The sequence below is a fragment of the Python bivittatus genome, unplaced genomic scaffold (assembly GCF_059951505.1).
Source record: "Python bivittatus isolate LINGU-HERP-01145 unplaced genomic scaffold, Pbiv_v1 ctg000500_np1212, whole genome shotgun sequence".
Classification (NCBI taxonomy): domain Eukaryota; kingdom Metazoa; phylum Chordata; class Lepidosauria; order Squamata; family Pythonidae; genus Python; species Python bivittatus.
In genome coordinates this window covers 1,294,050-1,313,695 of record NW_028277079.1, presented here as the reverse complement: position 1 = coordinate 1,313,695, position 19,646 = coordinate 1,294,050, and the positions used below count along the sequence as shown (strand labels likewise).

Below are 19,646 nucleotides of genomic sequence, written 5' to 3'. Positions count from 1 at the left end.
AAACCACCCTCCGTAGCTTTGGGGCAATCGAGCATATGCGCCTGGGATGACGAAATGAAACTACCCAAGCTGGTCGGGGTGTGAGGAGCCTCAGTGGAAGAAATTGCTATCTCAGCGGGAGGAAAGATGTCTGGTGCGCGCACAGCTGTTTCACAGCATGGCCAGCCTTCTTGCCACCCCCGGGCCGAGGGCCACCGGCCCCTCCCTTGCGTCCGAATGCAGATTTATTTAAATGCTTTATGCACAGCGGCTGCTGGAAGAAAAAGTATTCCAGAGGCACGAGGGCTTTCTCTCTGCCTTCTCACTTCCCCTTTGACCTCCTCCTCCTCGGGCTGACTCCTTCCATCCGCAGGTGGCAAAACAGGTTGGAAGAGATAGGAGGCTCCGAAGCCTGCTGGTGCCGGGGACATCTCTGCAAGGCAGCACGTGAAACATCTGGACTTTCAGGCCTGTGGAGGAAGAAAGCAGAAGCAGGTAGGAAAGAGATCCAGGCCAGGGGTGTGGAGTCCTCTTTGGACTGGAAGTTTTCTCCCACGGAAAACCTCGCAGCTCTCCCTCCTGAGGTCCCTGCACAGGGCTCAGTGGCGCTCCTGGCCACCCCCGGGGACGGAGCTGCGCTCACGCTGCAGGACCTAACATCAGGACTTGTCTGGTGGCACCTTTCCAGACTCACACTTCTTAATCTGTTGGCATGCATTTTGGAGCACTGCCACTCACTTCATCTGGTGCGAACTGATATCGGGTTTAAACTGGGTGAATGGCAGTCGGGGGGCCAGTGTGGAGAAAGGAGGTGAAGCAGGGCGGTTGTGCAGCTACAGGTCCCATGTGAGACAGATTACAAGCACCTTATCAGTTACCAGCTCGGATGTGTTAAAAACCCCGTTAGGTTTGTGGAGAAAACCTGAAACCTTTTGATGTACATGAGTTCAGCAGTCTCTGAACTTGCTGGCAAAGTTTCTTTCATCCCAAACAGCTAATCTGAGATCTGTAACGGGGTGTCCTGGGAGATTAAAATGCTCTGATAGGATTTTGTCCTTGTTTCGGGTCCTGAGGTCCAACTTGCGCCCATCAGTGCTTTTGCGCAGAGTGGGTCCTGTTGGTCCTACGCAGAATCCAGGGGGGCATCGCTGGCAGATGATGGCACGCATTGCACTGGAGGAAGAACACCCGAAGACCCCTCTCCTCTTGTCGGTGTGCAATTGTTGGGGCCGGTGATGGTGTGGTTGGCACAGATGCGGGGGCAAAGCAGACATCTGGGCTTGCATCCAAGTCAGGTTCCCATGTTGGTATCCGTGTCCTGTTGCTGCTTGTCGCTTGTGAGACTCTCCCGTGTACTAACACGGCTCTCCTCCTTCAGCGAGAGCAGAATCCAGGGACTGGATTAACCTAGCCGGGGGCTCAGCACATGGGCTGATAAACTAGTCAAGCGGTTTGGATTTGCACAGGCTCTCCAACCTCGCCAGAGAGCCAGTGCGGTCTAGTGGTGAAGGCTCCAGGCTAGAAAGAGGAGACTCTGAGTCCTAGTCTGGCACGAAAGCCGCTGGGCGACTTTGGGCCAGTCCCGCTCAATCAGCCCAACTCACTTCGCTGTTGCTGTGGGGAAAACAGGAGGAGGAAGGAGGATTAGGTATGCTCGCCGCCTCGAGTTATTTATAAAATATAGATTACAAAAATATTAAAAAATGAAACTAACCATATATAGCCTGCGGTTGGACTGTCTTTCACCAACTGAGCTAAGCATGTTGTGTGAACGCACCTGACGTGGGAGGCCACCCTTTCCACTCGTGAATCGCTTGGGAACACGACGGGAGTTGAGAGCAACTGTCCCGGGGGGCATCTTCTGGGGCTGTGGCTGCAAACCCCGGTCGGCAACCCTAACCCCGTCTTAGGCGTCTTCGCCTTTGCCCTGTGGCTAATGGCGATGACGATGAGGGCTCCCTCCCGTTCCTGCCCCAGCAGCTCGGGGCTTTCAAACTCCTGCGGACCGTGCGGTGTCACCCACCTGCCCTTTTCTTTACGAAACGCAAGGGAACAGGCCTCTGCCCCCAAACTTCTTACAGCCTTTTAACACGGCTAAAACGCAAGCCAGAGCAAACGGAGGAAAGGCTCCACGCTTACTGTCATGTTTTTAAGGACCAGAAGCACTGAAGCCTTAGGGAAGGCCAGGCGGGAATCTTCTCAGTGTTAAACCAGGAGGTGAAAAAGAAGCCTCTGTGTATGATCAGTGGGACACAAGTTGGGGTTCGCCTGCACCCCTCAGGGGTTCCCTTGCTCGAAAACAGGGCTACCTCCTGCTGAATGCTGAGTCCTCTGCAGCTCCCCCAGCGAGGACTGATGTGAGCTGGGGTTTTAAATCAAGCGGTCCTGTTTTCACGGAAAGCCGCATTAGATGCCGGGAGGAGTTACAAGGACAGCGCTCTTGCAGCTCGGCACTCTCCTACCAAGGGGCTATTTTGCACGCCAAGGAATTCGTCAAGCCCCACCCAAGTGAGCCCCACCCCTGGGTTTCCGGGAGGGGCCGGGAGGGACCCTGGCTGGAGATGCCGAGGTACCGGTTGATCTGGATGGTGCTTAGCTAGCTGGACTGATGCTCTAAGGAGGGGGCAGCTACCTTCTTCCTTCTGTCAAGCTGTGAGTCTGGCTCACGAGGACTAGAATCCTGGCCAAGGGTCTGCTTTGCGGGCAAAAGGTCCAGGATTCAACCCCTGCTAGCAGCAGCTGCAAGCAGGGCTGGGAAAGACCCCGATGGGGCTTCCTGGGGAACTGCGGCCAGTCCGTGTAGCCAGCCCGGAGCTGGACGGAGCCCCGTTTTGACCTGGGAGAAGGCAGTTTCTGAAGGACACCTGAAAGGGTGACCCCGCTTGACCTCAAAGCTCTGATTTCTTTCCAAGTGAGGGCAGAGAAGAGACCCTTTCAGGAGAAGAGGCATCCGAGCGGAGCCCGTCTGGGCAGCTGTCAGTTTAGGTCTTGCTGCCAACAAGCCATGAAAAAGGGCTCCTCGAAAGACAGAAGGTGGCAAAGGGATTAAGGATCCTAAACAGGTCCAGCTGGACTCCTGTAGGAAGCTCACCGATGGGATCTAAGAGGCTTCTTGCTCCTCTTGTTCCCAGGAACTATCAGCCAGAGGTAGACTGCCCCTGATGCGGGAGGCCAAAGACAGCCTCTAGGGCTGTAAAGATATTCATTTGAAGGACTCGATCGGAAAGGGTGATTCAGCCAAGTCACCCCTTGAACGGAAGGCACAGATCCAACCCGCAAAGCGATGGGATGTGCGAAATCCGACGGAACGCCTGAACGGATTCCAAAGAACTTGCGCCTGATTTGAAATCGGGTGCAAGTTGCCAGAGGAGCAAATCCGTTCCAAAAATCCAAATCAAAGGAATCTGCCTCCATCGGTTAATTTGCCTAATCCCAGAGTGGCTGGGAATCAGGCGGCGTATAAATGTAATACATTATTATCATGCTTAATTACGAATGTCGTGGGTGTGAAAAGTGTCGATCTAAGCAGGCACCTTGCTCTAAACTGAGATTATTGTAAGAGAGCCGGCTTTCGGCGTCCCTGAAAGTCCTTAAAAAGAGTGAAGGCCGGGAATATCAGTTTCCAATCTCAGTCCTTCAAACTGAAATGGTATACATCAGTGTTTCTCAGCCTTGGTGACTTGAAAATGGGTGGACTTCAACTCCCAGAATTCCCCAGCCAGCCATGCTGGCTGGGGAATTCTGGGAGTTGAAGTCCACCCGTCTCCAAGTCGCCAAGGTTGAGAAACCCTGGTATAGATCCTCTTGAATCTCACCTGCCCTGCCACAGTGCCCCATCGCTCCAGACGAATATTTTTTGCAGGACTGCCCAGCTGCAAATCTCACTGAGAAACGCAGGAAAATCCGTCTACGCTCCCTGAAGAAAGCCGCCACGATCCTCCCGGCACCCTTATCTTACACGGTACTCTGTGCCGCCTCTCCCCACCCCATGCTTCATGCAAAAAAGGTGGGATCCCCCCCCCCCTGCTCTTGGTAGGCGACGCAGTTGGTGATAGTGAAAACAAGTGAGGAATCAAAATCCAGGCGATCTCCGAGGCCGCCGCCCTGCATTCTCGCGGCAGAGATCTGGGGAGACACGGAGGGGAGGACCTTTCTGCAACGTGGTGGCGGGGCTGGGTCACGCCACCCCCGGGTGCTAGGACCAGCTTCAAGCCAGCTTTTCCTAACTGGGACACCCAGAAGCCAGTTTAAGCTTCTGCAAGTGGCACACCTGACCCATGTGAAGCCAGCAGGTTGGCAAAGCTGGGGGCCTGTTGGCAACGCCACCCTTTCTGGCCCTCGGCCTGTGTGGAAAGCCACAGTGGCGTCCCGCACGTGGGGTTGTGTTTGTGCAAATGACGTGGATGAGCTATGGGCGAGGCATTGTGGGTTCTTCCCCAAACCCTGGCTTGTAATCTGCAGGGTTGTTTGTGTGTTGGCTTGATCGCAACAGCACACTGCTCCAACCAGAGGTAAAAACACGCATCTTAAAAACCTCCAGATGCTCTGGAATCCACATGATAAAACACCCTCGCAGAGACGGCCCTCGTCGGCTGACCTCAAGTGCCATCCTATCGGCCAAAGACACCTGGGAAAAGGAGGGTCTCCCACTCTTTCCTGAAGGAAAGCAAAAATTTGGAGTGGGGGGGAGAATGGAGGGCTTTCTGGATGAAGCACCGAGCACGGGAAGACCCTGCAGAAAAGGAGGAATGGCCGCTCTTTTCTTTGCATCGCTGGGCCGGCTCTCAGTGAAGTAAAATGAGTTGCTAGAGCTCTTTCTAAACTGCTCTTGTCCCTGTCTTTGAACTATTATTTTGGTTTAAAAAAAGAGAGAGTTTCCTCTCCCCCAAACCCTAGGTGGGCAGAATTCTAGGTGGGGCTGGCACCCGGGCTTCATCCTGGTTATAGAGCCGTGGGGAGGGGGCAGAAGGACCCTGCAAGAGGCAGCACCGTTTAACACGCCCCCCTCCCCGCAACTTTCTCCACACTGCATTCTTCGAGAGCAGGGAGATTTTTTCCCCCACCGTTGCTTTCTATGATTTATTCATTTAGTCGTCAAGAAAGCTTAGCCCGGCGGCCTGACTTATGCATGATCGCCATGACGAATCAGGAATAAATGTAGCCCACAGGACCCCCAACACCACCACGTATCCCAAAAAGTGCAAGAAAAGAAAAAAGAGAAAGAGAAAGGAAAGAAAAGAAAAGAAAAGAAAAGAAAAGAAAAGAAAAGAAAAGAAAAGAAAAGAAAAGAAAAGAAAAGAAAAGAAAAAAGTTATAAAGCAGTGGCTTCCGATCTTCTTCCCAGTTGTGGTCGCTAAACAAGGACGACCTGTTCAAGCCATGAGCTCGCCCAGGGAAGTCTAGTTTCAAAATCCCAGTAATTTGATCCGGAGTCTTACGGACTTTATTCTGCTGGCAAAGGTTCCTTTCTTGCCCAACTTAGTTAATTTCTGAGACTGCACTTGCTTGTTCCGCAAAGAAGATGAAAGTGGTTGCTTGTCTCTCTATGTAATGCAGAGAAATGCTGTTTCAATCTTAATTTTTGGGGGCCATTTACACAGTTGTCTGGCAAAAGAGACATGGACCTCAAGTCCAGGGGCTGAGTTGGCTGCAGAGGGGCTTGTGGAGGGTTAAAAACATCGAGCGGGTGGCCCTGAGCATGTGCTCGAAGCCCTGCACCTTTTTAACACGCGATGCACAGAAAAGAGGAGCAGGGCTTCCCTTGTGAGATGGTGACCGCCATTCTGACTCTTTTGACCACCCTCCTGGCTGATGCTCCTCTCTCCAGCCAAACCCCTTAGCCCAGAGGCGGGTCATTTTGGTTCTGTATTGTTGCATGAACCATAAATAAAATTAAACCAGCTCGTTGAGTAAATCCCTTTATTTTCAGTATTTCAGATTTTGACCCTTCCTTTCTGCCCTAGGGGACTCAAGGCAGCTGGCCACACATTACAAAACATGGACTGTTCAGATGCCATTAACAAAAATCCCAGCCGTTCCAATCCGAATGAAAAATAAATTGGTCCGCAAAGGTCTATGCGAAGAGGAAGGTCTCGGCTCCTTTTCTAACAGTGGCGTGGATCAGGACCACGTAGGGCTCCCTGCCGGGGAGGGAGGAAGGAGAAGTGGCCCCTTCTGGTGCCCATGTGGACATCTGGGAAAGGGAGGAGGGCCTCTTCCGGAGGGCAAAGGAAACCTTTCTCCGCCCGGGCGAGGGCTGCCCCATGCAGCTCCTGGCCACCAGGCCCAGCGATGCTTTTAAGGGGAGATTAGATCAAGGATTGCAGGAGGAGTTCAGCAGATTTGGCAATAAGTCAGGCCTCTAATAAGGTTATTCTGAAATACGTTTGGCCGTTTGCTGAGAGGCAGGCAGGGAGGTGTGCAATAAAAGGGCACAGGGATGCAGAAAAGCTGGACCGGCAGGTTTGCCTCACTGCTCTCCTCTTCTCTCCTCGGCCTCTCCTCCTGCCTTCGGACGGCGGTGTCAGGATGCTGCGCGTATTCTCTTATCTCAGCTCCGAGGTCGACTGGTGCGAAGCGAACTTCGAGCACTCGGAGTACATCGCCGAATATTACAACACGGTAACTCTCTGCCAGACGTGCGAGGGCCCCTTTGGCCAGGGCTGCGCCCCCCCTTTCCCCTCACCTGCGGGGGGAACCGATGCGCCGGACCAGCTTTTGCCACCGAGCACCCGGCCGCAAAGGCTCCTCGTCGCCTCCATCATCAGGAGGTCATCGAGCCGTGACGGACCAGCCACAGGATTCACGATATGCGTGGCCCCGTTCGCCCACCCCCCGCAAGCCAACAGCCCCACAACCAGGGCAAAAGGAGCAGGCAGGGTTGGTACTTGCTGCCCCATTGCGCTGGGTCGTCCACTCTCCGTGGAGGCTTCTCCAGTCAAATCAGAAACACATCGTGTGCTACTGGCTCTTCCCAGCCTGTCCTGAGGTCTAGGATCTTGAAGTTTGGCAGCATTAGGCCTGCTAACTTTGCAGCAAGGGGCCCTGGACACGGTGGTTTTTTCCAAGCAACGTCATAGCTCCCTGGAGCAGGGTTACTCAACCTTGGCCACTTGAAGATGAGTGGACTTCAACTCCCAGAATTCTGGGAGTTGAAGTCCACCCATCTTCAAGTGGCCAAGTTTGAAAAATACTGGTCTAGATCCACCTTAATTGCTTACCATTACACTGTCCCCCTTCCCAGTTCTCCCCAGTTCTTCTTCCGAGAGTGGCTCAAGAAATTTTAAGACTCCCCCTTCCGATGTCAGCATGATCGGTTTCCTATGGGGCCGGTGCTTTGCTCCCTTCCCAGCATCTCCGCCTCCACAAGGCAGCCAAGAGCATCTGGTTTTGGTTCTGCCGACAGCCTGCAAGAAACCACAATTGAATGTAGGCTGTCATACACCCTCCTGGGTACTGCGTGGAGCTGGAGGGCTGGAGAAGGGCTGGGTACCAGGTTAGGGCAGGGTCTGGGTCAGGAAGGAGAAGGTGGGATTGCAGACGTCCCCAAGTCTGCGCTCAAGGGATCAGCAAGCAGGCTGGAAATGTTGGGCTTGGTCTTTGAGCAGGACATGGGAATTATTTTGAAAGATAGAAAGATATCATCCTGAGCAAGCGAAGCATGCAATGGGAAAGGAAAATGCAATTAAGAATTCATTTGCGCCATTCATTGCAATTCTCCGCAGCTTCCTGTCTTTGCAAACCAACCTTGCAGCGGTACCCACGGAAGGGTCAAAACTGTCCATGTTAGCTGGGCCCTGGCGTAGCGCAGGTTTCTAATTTGAACATTCACTTGCCCTTGCCAGTGTAAGAAGATTTCAGCAACGGGTTCCCCAAGATGCTGATGTTATCCCTAAGAACAAAAGCAAGAATTGATGCCTCTCTGATTTCCATGTAGGGAGGCTTTCCAAATTGATGCCAGACCTTTGAAGTAAGCCAGATGTTGCAAGGATTCCAGAAAAGCTGTTACAGAAATAGGGCAGGGCGGAATAACAACCTGCCGGTGTGTGAATCACAGAGTCCTAGGCCTCAAAGGGACCTTGAGGTCTTCTAGCCCAGCCCCTTGGCCAGGGCAGGCATCCTCAGACCACCCCAGGCAACGGCCGTCCAAGGATGGAGCATCCCTGACTTCAGCAGGCAGGCTAATCCGTGGCTTAATGCTTCTCACAGTCAGGAAATTCCTTCTGATTCTGAGGCTGGCCATTCCTTCGGTGGGTGCCCAACTCTGAACGCAAGCATGCCGTGATGCAGCCACCAGAGCGGGCCCCTTCAGTGTCCCCTGATAGCAAACTGAGCATTGGAAGGAACCTCGCAGTGTCCCCCAGTCAACATAACCCACGTTTAATGGAGAGAATTATCAGCAGGCACAACATAGTTGTTTTTGCCCATCGGTTCCTGCCTGAGGTTTTGAAAATGTGGGTAAGAATTGATGGATGAAAACAGCTTAGGAATGTCCAAGATGCAATTCCACCTTGGCCCTGAAGGCCAGCCCCTCTCCCCCCCCGAAAGCAGACTGCTGAAATCAAGTTCTTGCGGGCGTTGGGTCACGGTGTCTGCGCATGAATGCTTCGGAGAGCAAGAATCCAGCCGGAGCCATTATCAGTGCAGGGAAAGTTGATTCCCTTACAGCAGTGTTGTCCAAACTTGGCCACTTTAAGATGGGTGGACTTCAACTCCCAGAATTCCCCAGCCAGCATGGCTGGCTGGGGAATTCTGGGAGTTGAAGTCCACTCATCTTAAAGTGGCCAAGTTTGGACAACACTGCCTTACAGGAACTGCGTTAGAGACCCTGGCGAGGCTCTGCACTGAGCTGGCTGCATCCTACCGGGGGGAGTCGCAGGGGAAGTGCTCTGGGCCTGGGAATCTGGAAGAAAAGGCCCTAGAAGGGGACTGGTCAATCCCTTAGGTCAGTGTCTCTCAACCGTAGCAACGTATAGATGTGTGGACTTCAACTCCCAGAATTCCCCAGCTGGCCAAATGCTGATCTAGCCTATCCCAAAAGATCCAGGATTTTGAATTTTTATAGCATTAGGCCTGCCAACTTTTCAGCAAGGGGCACTGGGTGCAGTGGGTTTTCCCTCTGTGCGGACAAGCAACGTTATAGCTCCCTGGAGTAGGGTTTCTCAACCTTGGCCACTTGGAGGTGGGTGGACTCCAACTCCCAGAATTCCCCAGCCAGCATGGCTGGCTGGGGAATTCTGGGAGTTGGAGTCCACCCATCTTCAAGCGGCCAAGGTTGAGAAACACTGCCTTAGACAAAAAGGAGGAAAATGACAGCTAAGGGGGGAATACAGGATCAATCCTCTCTCTTCCTATGGCCCCACGCATTCCCCTCTGCCTCGGTGGCTTCTGGAGGTCATGGGGTGCCGAAGAGTTGGCGCCGCTGGCTTTGCACCTCCAAGGGTTTTGCACCGTCCAGATTTCAAAAATCAAATCATCCCGCCCGCCCCCGTTCCTCTTCCCCTTCATTCTTTTCCAGATCAGCAACGTCGCCTTTTTCCTCCTGGCGCCCACGATGTTATGGCTGAACACCGATTACATCGCCTACCGTCCCACACCGATTCGGGGCTTTGTCATCTTGCAAATCTTCATCGGTAGGTGGCCAAGAAGCCGGAGCCTTGCTTGCCCCCAGGAGCAGAAGGCCGGGCCCAAATCCCCAACCTGCCTGTCAGCCCTGCGAGGTAGTCCAGGCGAGCAGCACACCCGGGACCACTTGCCTGCCTTCACCGTAAGGTTACATTAACGGGATCTTGCAGGACTCAAAGCGTTTCTCCCCTCCTCTCCTTTTACTCTCTGGAAAACTAGGGAGGGCCCCTTTATTTATTTACTTACTTCCTTACTTTAATTTCGATAGCCGCCCGTCCCAACCGAGTGGGTGGCTTTTGTGATCGCTCTGGGCGGCGGCGAACCATGAACACAATTAAAGCGAGCGCAATCCAGCGCAAACCAAATGCTGTTCGCACGGCAGCGGAGGAAAGGCTTCCATAACGATCAGCATAATCATACCCTGATGCGAAGTCCCTTCGGAGACGCTCCCCACGCGCTGCCTCCTTCCGCGTGCCGGTCGCCCCGTCCGGCCCGGCCCGGCCCGGCCCGGCCCGCGGCGGTCCGTCCCTCGCGGGGTCATTCCCAGGGACCGTCGCGCTTCCCCTGCCCGCCCGCCCGCCCGCCCGCAAGGCGCCCTCGCGCTGCATCCGACTCGGCGTAGCCGGGACGCTCCGGAGGCGCGCGTCGCTGTCACGCGAAGGCGAACGCAGCGGGCGCTCCAGGCGCCTAGTTGGCCGACCGCAGAGGCGGCTGTCCTGGAAGGGGGCAAATTTGGGGGGAGGGAGGGAGGGGCGGCAGCTTGTCCTCCTGAGGTCCAGTCCCGGAAGGGGCACCCCCCACTCTTGTTGGCCTTCTGGGGGTTGAGGGAGGTTCTGCTGTTAGTATTTCCCGAGTAGGAATGAACGGGAAGAGGAGCAGACCATCTCATCTTCTCCTTAACCTTGTCCAAGTCCCCCCCAGCGCCCCAATTGCCCTCCCTGAAATGGGGCCACTTTGCAGCCAGATGTTGGCAGTTTGATCTTAGAGCGTGTGCAGAGTGCCTCGCCCGCAGCAGCAACCACAGCAGGTGAGATGAGTTGATGGGGTGTTAATTCAGGGGCAGCCCCAGAACTTCTCCCTTTCAGGAATTAAGATCCTAAATACCAGAAGTCCAACTGCCCAGAACTCTCTGCCCGGCATCTTAATGGGACCCGGCCGACTGTGCTCACTGGGTGGCTGGAGAGGCGCCCCCTGGAGGCTCAGGCACCATCCCTCTGGGCGCCAAGGCACCAGTGAAGTGGGCACCATTTGCCCACGGCTGTTTCGATAGGCGTGAGATGGCCGGGCCCTTTGGGGTGATGCCACGACGTGTGCGCCTGAAGCTGCCCTCCTTCGCCCCCAGGCTTCTTCTCCTTGTACTACCACATGACTCTGAGCTACGCAGGGCAGCTCCTGGATGAGCTCTCCATCCTCTGGACCATGTGCATCTCTTACGCCTTCTGGTTCCCCGTCCGCTATTTCCCCGGATTCATCAAAAATAGGTAGGCAAGGCCGCCATGCAGCTGGAGGGGCCACCGCTTCCCTGCGGTCGGACCGCCAGAGGGGGTGGAGGGCGGGGCAGCCTTCTTGGGCACTGAAGACCAGCCTGCTGCAGGGCAGGGGGGTCCGAAAGCAGCTGGAAATCGGGGTGAGCAGGCTGCAATCACCTTGACCAAAAAGGCCCCGCAGCTTTTGGATAGGGGACCCAAACCTTGCTGGACTTGTTTGATCATTGGTGAAACATCTGGAGCCAGGGGTGGCGCGCCTTGGCAAAGAGCTGTCTCCCAGTGGCTACGTTAGGTGGTTGAATGATGCCAAACCCAGTGAAAAGGGTGGAATTGCAGAGCAAGCTTAGCCCCCCACCCCGAAGGTTAGCGCTAACGAAACTTGGTGTCTTCTGCAAACGTGCCTCCTGACCTCGGAATCACACACGGGGGAAGGTTGGAGGCTGAGCCATGCCGCCGTTCCCGCTCCCCAGCGGCAGCCCACCCCACACGGCCCCCCATCAGGCCGTGGCATTCTGGAGGAGCAAGGGCTGTTGTCCCCTTAGAGCAGTGTTTCTCAACCTGGGCCACTTGAAGATGGGTGGCCTTCAACTCCCAGAATTCCCCAGCCAGCCATGCTGGCTGGGGAATTCTGGGAGTTGAAGGCCACCCATCTTCAAGTGGCCCAGGTTGAGAAACACTGCCTCAAGAGTTTTTGCATTTTATTTTTGCTTGGGGATCCCTCAGCTCCCTTCCTCCTCCTCCACCCGCAGCACATTCTTAGGGCTGGCAGAGAGAGGAAGTGGCCCCAAATCCTCCAGGGAGTTTCTGTGCCTGAGGGGAGACTAGAACTATATAATATATTAATTTAATAAACCAGCCAACCAATCAACCAACCAACTCGGGTCTCCCCAGGCTCCCTAGTCCTCCACCTTCCCCACTACACCACACCCCACCTCAGGAAACGACCGATGAGAGGCATGCCCAAAAGGGGCAGGGCTTGATCCCGTGGTTCTGGCTGCCATCTTGACTTTTTTGACCTCCCCACCCTGGTGACATTCAACCTCAAGGGGCCAGCTCCAGGGGGTGCAGTGTTCAGCTCTCTCTTGAGCCGAGCGGGAGCAGAAGAAAACCACGCTGCTAAGAGCCGTTGCGCACCTCTTGGGAAAGCCTGCAGACCCCTGGCAAAGTGGGCTGGGGATTCCCGACTCCCCCCCATGACGTCACTCCACCGCTGTCCCATTCTAGTCCCAGTGGACCCCAAACTTTCTTTTTTTTCAAAAAAAGGGTCAGCCCGGGGCACTTATTTCCCAACCCAATGTATAAAAGTGCTTGGTAGGACTTCAGCTCAAAATTCAAGGTTTCCATTCAGCACCATGAGCGGGGGGGGGGGGGGGAGGATCCTCTTTTGAAGCAGTATGCATTGCCATCTAAGGAGGGGTACAATGCCCCCCCCGCCACAACGCCATTTCGTCATTCCAGAGTTAGCTAATCCTTATGGAGCAAAATTGGTTCAATGGGTCAGTGCCTGCTACTTCCCGCCTGGCACCCACCTGGCAGGCACAAGCCAAGCCCTGGGGTGATCCGACAGTCCTGGGGTGTCCGCAGGGCATGGTCCAAAAGGTCAAGATGGCAGCCATGACGGGGCGATCAAAGCTCTGCCCGGGTTTTACGTGCATAACATGCTTTTTTGAGGGTGCCCTGCAGACTCCTTGCAGCTGTCTGTGCTGGCGAGGAGGGGGAGGAGGAGGCGGCATCTCCAGGGTAAAGGGCGTAAACGTGGCCGTGCCTCCCTCAGGGACCAGTTCATCACCTTTGTGGCCATGGTGACGGTGACCAGCACCTTCATGTCCTTTGTGAAACCGGCCCTCAACGCTTACGTCCTCAACTGCGTGGCTTTCCACCTGCTCTATCTGGCGTACCAGGAAGTGCGAAGGTAAGAAAGGGGCCGAGCCCCACTTTCTTGCACCCCGCCTGGTGGCTGCCGACCCCTGCATGTGGACGGGGCAGACCGCTCTGATCTTGGCCCCACGTTTGGCAGCCCTGCGTGGAGGGACTTGCGGTTGGCGTGCCACGCAGCCAAGCGGAGGGAGGGCTGAGCAGGGCAAGGCTGCTTCTGCGCTCCTTCTGCAGCAGGCCGCCAGTGGGCACCCTGCCCACGCAGGAAGGGGCATCTCTGCCTCTGCCACGGGGACAAGGCCTTGGGGTCGTTTGCCAGCCTTCTGAGATGGGGCTTCCCTGCTCAGCATAGAGGAGGGGCTTCTGACGGACCACAGCTCAGAACAGTTACTCCTGCAGAGTGGCCACAGGTACCCTCTTCTGGAAGTCCCCTGCTCATCCAGTCGCCTCTGACCTCCAATTAAAAATATTGACTCGTCCAGAGTGGCCACTGGCAGCTTAGCCGACAGTCACGGCGATTCTGCCACAGGAAGCAGTTCGCCCGTCCATCTGTCTGGATCGGGCAACCGTCTGTTGGACTCCCATCTTGGGCAGCAGGGTGGGCTAGACCTCCAAGGTCCCTACACTCACACAACAGATTAAGCCTGGCTAGCGCTGACCTGGGTTCACTAGCCAGGAGGAGCTGCTGTGGGAACTCAGGCATCGGCCGATGCGGCTTGAAACCAGGTTGCTGCTTAGCGGGGCGGTCAGGGTGAGACTTCGGGGAAGGGTCCCCCTTTGCAGGGCAGCCCAGAACAGGGACTCATGCCGGGAGACAGCAGGGATCCTCCCTGGGATCTGAGTGTTTCAAAAGCCCGCCTGCGGCATCTGATCTGTTGGGCTGCAGAGGCCCCTCTAACTCACCTGGACCTGGACCTCTTCCTCAGGTGCAGCAGCCCTGCGGTCAGACGCGCGGCCGTGACCATGACCTTCTGGTGGGTCATCGCCATCAGCTGCTGGCTTGTGGACAAGTTTTTCTGCAGCTTCTGCCAAAAGCTCAACTTTTGCTACCTTCACAGCTTCTGGTAAGGAGGAGGGAGAAGGCAAACGCCCCTGCTGGGGTCTGTCTTGCTGGGAAGGGTTGCAGCGCCTGGGGGGCGTGGGAGGGGGCTTGTACTTCCTGAAGAGCGGGGCTGGACTAGATGGCTCTGAGGACCCCTCAGTTGCCACTCAGGGTGGAGAAGCCTGAAAGAGAATCTTTTGCTATAACAAATCGCCCTCCTCTTCCTCTTCCTCTTCCTCTTCCTCTTCCTCTTCCTCTTCCTCTTCCTCTTCCTCTTCCTCCTCCTCCTCCTCCTCCTCCTCCTTTTCTTCTTCTTCTTCTTCTCCTCCTCCTCCTCCTCCTCCTCTTCTTCTCCTCCTCCTCCTCAACAATGTGAAATCGCGGCTGCCCATTCTTTAGCTGGTGTTGGCCATCATTCGCATCGAGTTCTTCCCAAGGCCTAAGATGCCCTAACACAGGGGTCCTCAGCCTTGGCCACTTGAAGATGCGTGGTTGAAGGCCACCCATCTTCAAGTGGCCAAGGCTGAGGAACCCTGCCCTAACGTGTCTGTGTCATCTATGAGCGGATCCAAGCAAGGGGGCCTTTTGTAATTGACAGATGGAAATTTTGCCAATGTGCAGATTTCTTAGCACCGTCCAAGGCTTTTTGGAATGGCACCCGTGTGCCGATAGCCCCTGGGACCACCACGGCCGGTCATGCCGTAATCTTTCAGCTTTGGTTTTCAGATCTTGGTACTTTATGATCTTCTCCAATTATTACTGTAATGGCTGGTTGCACAGTCAGCCAGATGTTTAGACTGGATCTGGCACTCTTGTCTACCTATCAGTTCTTCCCAATATTATTACAATAATTATTATATACACATCAACATGAGGTCACAATATTATTATTACTGGTCGCACAGTCAGCCAGGTGTTTATCCTGCATCTGGCATTTTGACCCACCAATCAAGTCCTTCCCAAGGACTGCCCAACATCTGGAATGGGCAGATGTTGCTGTTTGATGGCGTTAGAGCAGTGTTGTCCAAACTTGGCCACTTTAAGATGAGTGGACTTCTGCATGGCTGGCTGGGGAATTCTGGGAGTTGAAGTCCACTCATCTTAAAGTGGCCAAGTTTGGACAACACTGTGTTAGAGGTATCGTTGCAGGATGGAAGCTGTTCCAAGGAAAACTGCCTTTTGCAATGGTGATTATAACAATAATAATTTTCATCATCATCATCATCATCAGAATCCTATTTAAAGCAAGCCTTTGGGCCTCACCCTGAGGGCAGGTCCCTGTCTTGCCTGGGGAAAATCCCAGATTCGGCCAGCTCCATCCTACTGAGCCGGTGGACCCATCCAGCGTCCGCCCTTCTCTCCACTCCGGGGCCGGGTGGGCCAGCTCACAGGAGCAGCCAAGCAACCTCCTCAAGGGGAACCGGACGCCCTCATCTTGCTCCACTGGCACGGCCATCCCGTGGTGGGCTTGCAAGAGAAGCCATTGTTGACCTCCTTCCAGAGAGCAGGGCTTGGAGGGGCCGGCAGCACCAGCAGAGGCATGCAATTCCTTGACTCTTTGCTCCCTCTGAGCGGAGCATCCCCACTGAACTCCCAGCCTGTTCGGGCAGAAAGGCCACCTTCACGCAACACTTAACCCGGCCAGAGAAAGACCTGGCTCAATTTTAACCATGGCTAGGAGCCATGGCATCTTGCATCCGGTGCAAACTCAGCCCGTGGGGGTCACTTTAAAATCCAGTGTATTGCATCAAGCCAGAACGTAGGTGAACTCAGTGGAGGGGTTGTGTTGCACCAACACGGCAGTGTGCAAAGAACGGGCTTGTGGGATTGTGGGAGACGGACTCCTCGCCTCCCCCCAACTTTATCCTCACCACCCCCACCAAGCAGGTCTCAGGATCCGTCCCAAACCTCGGGGGCCGACCATACCTTTGAACCTGCCCGGGGCAGCATCATTCACCGTTTGCTGCTAAGTCCCGGAAAGGCTCACGTCTTTGGCGGGGAGGCTGGGGGGCGCGGAGGGGAGCAGCAGGAGGGGCGGGGGCCGGAATTGGCTGGAGCGTTTCTGAGGCTCTGCTGGCTTCATCCGCAGGCACGTCTTCATCAACATCGCCCTGCTCCACTGCATCACCCTGATCCTCTTCTTCGACATCTACCACGACCTGCCCAGCAGCGAGCCCGCGATGGAGTTCTGGCCCAGCAATACCTTCCCCATCACGCTGCCCTACGTCACCGTCCGGAAGCCCCTCAAGTGGTGCTAGCGGGGCGGCGAGGAGGAGGGCAGCTGGGGGGCTGGCGACAGGGGCCACCCCCACTGGGTTCCCCCGCACCGAGACCTGCAGCTATTTATGGGGGCCTCTGGGGCCGGGCTCAGGGAGGGTGGCTGGGCCGTGCGCAGCCCCCAGTCGCCCCTGGCACGTTGCACCTGCTTACCGGCCTGCCTCTAAATCAGCAGCTGCGCCTGCAGATGCAAAAGACAAATCAAAGCCCAGAAATTCACCTTAAACCCGTTTTTTTCCCCCTCCTGAAAGCTATTTTTCTCCCCAAAAGCAGCTGAAAAGCATTTTGAGACCTTCAAATGGTGGCAAAGCTGGAAGCCGGCTGCAACAGGCTGGAGTGAGCGGGCAGGGCCAGCCGGGAGCAGGTCTGGCGAGGGCCCAATGCCTCGGGCATCCTCGTCTCGCCTCCGCTGGAAGCCGTCCAGCTCAAGGTACGGTCTAAAAAGTCAAGACGGCGGCCACAACGGGGTGATCGAAACTCGGCCTGTTTCTTAGGTGCACCGCAGGCACCATCTTGACTTTTTTGACTCCATCCCGCAGACGCCCCCATTGGGCGCGCTGTCTCAGTCGGGCCAGACTGAGAAAGCTTTTTCTAACCTTTAATCAGAATCTGCCTTCCTGTAACTTAAACCCACAACTCCAAGTTCTTCCCTCTGGAACGAGAAGAAAAGCAAGGACTCGATCTTCTTGGCGCGATTGTCGCACGCATTCTGCGGGATCCTTTCAGAGGGCTGCCAACCTTGCCCGCTTCTCTTGGCTGAGCCCGCCCAGCTCCTCCCGTCTCTCTTTCTCTAGGACTTTGTGTCTGATGGCCCGGCCGCCCTCCTCGTCCTGCTCTGAATGTGCCCCAATTTCTTTGAATTGTTCTTATCTGGACTCAGAATGGATGTAGGGACTTTGGGGCGGGGCAGGGCGGGGGGCAGAATCTGACCAATGCACAATAAAATGGAACTACTATTTCCTCTGATTTAGGCATTATCGTTCTGTTGAAGCTGCCGCGAATTGCACCTGTCTTTTTTGCAGCCAGATGCTGCTGCTGGCTCATACTGCGTTTGCAGTCAGCTGTTTCTCCAAGACCTTTTTCATGCAGGCTGTTACCAAACTGGGTATCTCCTCTATGGCGTGCAATTGATTTGCTTTCTCTTTTGTAGGAGGGAGGCAGGGAGGCAGGGAGGCAGGGAGGCAGGGAGGCAGGGAGGCAGGGAGGCAGGGAAGGAAGGAAGGAAGGAAGGAAGGAAGGAAGGAAGGAAGGAAGGAAGGAAGGAAGGAAGGAAGGAAGGAAGGAAGGAAGGAAGGAAGAGCGAAATCTCGCTTTTTTTTGCTTAGTTCCCCATCCTGCAAGTAACGCTTGCCATCCTAAAGGAAGTGGAACCCCCCTGGCTAGGAAGAGGCACAGGCTGAGCTGTCCGATTCAGCAGCGTGGATCGTGCTGGTCTCCTGTGCCTTCTGTTACTGAGAAAAGGTATCTTATTAACTTTGGGCCAGGGCGTGGTGCAGATACCAGGGGTAGGCAAAGCTGGCATCTTCCCAAGTTGCCAGTTTGAGCCAGCCATTCAAATCCCCACAATCTTACTGAGACAGAAAAGAAAGGACCTTTTCTGGTAGGCAGGAGTGGTGCCATCGGTTGTAGGGGCATCGTCTATTATCACATTTATTATATCAATATTACTTTTCCAACCAGTGTGTTAATTATGCCATATCTACACCACCTGACCTCAAGGAAGTCCAGATGGGTCCCCCTATGAGATAGGCTTGGCGGAAGGGGGTGTGTGAAGGACCAAAGTGTCCTTCACATGCAAGGGAAATTTGAGCTCAACTTCACTCCAAGGCAGATGCTTAAAGGGTTGGAGAATTCAAGTGGAAAGAACAGTTTATGGCAGCTGCTGGTCCCAGGTTTTTTTTTGGGGGGGGGAGGAACATTGGCTGAGAGGTTCTCTTAACTCCTGGAGGGCCCCCACCAAGGGGCGAAGAGGGGGCCATGCAAAGCATGAGCCATCTCCCGGAGGGTCCTGCATCCTCATGGGCACACCAGGCAGGTGGGTTGCAGGGCTGAAACGCAGCCAACGATGCCCGTGTGCTGGGGGTACAAGCCATTGATTTCACAGGGCTCACCCGCCCTCACTAAGCCTCCAGTGGGGCTGGACCAGTGAGCGTGCTGGCTCAGTGACGGGAATCGTGGCCAGCCACAGGAAGGGAACCGGCCGTGGGAAAGTCTGAAGGTGTGGATCTCCAGTCCTCAGTTTTTCATGTCAATGCGGGTGATGTCATTTCAGTCTGGAGAAAAGGAGGAGGTGTCTGAGGAACATGGAGCAGATTGGGGCTTATCCCCTGCCCCCACCCATTGCCCAAGAGCAGAGATGCACGATGTTGTCCTTGCAGGACACCAGGAAGCCGACTCCACCCCGCTCCCCCTGCAGCCAAACTTCTTCCTTACTTGTGTTTACCTGCTATGCTTCATTTCATTGCAGGCACCCCCCCTCCCTCCCCCCCAACAGCCTCCTGGGCATCGTGGCAGGAATGCCCCCTTCTCGCTGCCCCCCCCCCCGCGGCCGATTTGTTTACAAGGCCAGGGGTGGCAGGGAGAAAAGTTGGACTCCGGGTGGCTGAGCTTTTGGCAAGTTCTCCGATGGAACAGTGAACAGACGGGCTTTCTTAAAAAAGCCGATGAACGTGGCAAGGTTCTCCCGCTTCCCCTTCTAACCCAAGTGAAGGGAAGATAGGGCAATCGTGCTTCTTCTTCCTTTTCTTTTGCCAGTCCAGGAGGGGCAGCGAAGCGGGGCAATCTGCCAACGGGGCCCAGAGGAAACACTGGGCCATCACCCAAGCCAAGGAAGGGGCTGAAATTTGGGAAAGGGTAGCAATTCAAAGTGAGGCTTCTACAAAAGCGGGACTTTAAGTGAACTCACATCCGAAGGTTTCAGGCCGCTCTCGGAAGGTGCCAACCAACACCGCAGCTTTTGAACACAGCACCTACTTGCAATCGGTCTCACGGGTTACCTGCGCTTGCATAACCGACCTGTCCCTGCCTCATCCCAGTTTAAATCTTGCATCAGTCCATTTATCGAGGCATCTGATGAAGCCAACCGCAGCTCACAGCAGCTTCTGCTTTTAATAAAATTGGTCGGTTAGAAAGGGCGCTTCTGGACTCCTAATTTTCAGTGTCAGCCACATAAATTCCAGGCGTTCAATTTCATCAGCTGGGCCAGCCCAAATGCGCTTGGCACTGATTCTGGGCTGCCCAAAGCTACTACAGGAGGGGTGGGCAACTTTTGGTGGGCAGAGGAATACCCTCTCCTTGGATATTCAGACTTTGGGGGGCACCCCGTCCAGATGTGGGTTGCTTCGGCCTTGAAGCGGAGTCAC

General features: G+C 55.0%; 1 protein-coding gene across 2 annotated transcripts; it reads left to right on the top strand.

Annotated features, from left to right (window-relative positions):
* The first annotated feature begins 219 nt into the window (after nucleotides 1-219).
* Nucleotides 220-17,193, top strand: ACER1 (alkaline ceramidase 1). Of its 2 annotated transcripts, XM_007444017.3 has the most exons (7): nucleotides 220-474; nucleotides 6,507-6,600; nucleotides 9,497-9,611; nucleotides 10,946-11,084; nucleotides 12,865-13,002; nucleotides 13,892-14,029; nucleotides 16,097-17,193. In XM_007444017.3, the coding sequence occupies exons 2-7, from the start codon at nucleotides 6,508-6,510 to the stop codon at nucleotides 16,263-16,265; spliced, it is 792 nt and encodes a 263-aa protein (XP_007444079.1). In that variant the 5' UTR covers nucleotides 220-474; nucleotide 6,507; the 3' UTR covers nucleotides 16,266-17,193. The 2 variants fall into 2 exon arrangements, with proteins under 2 accessions (XP_007444079.1, XP_025032567.1); XM_025176799.2 differs by lacking the exon at nucleotides 220-474 and having other exon boundaries at nucleotides 6,013-6,600.
* The last annotated feature ends 2,453 nt before the right edge of the window (nucleotides 17,194-19,646 follow it).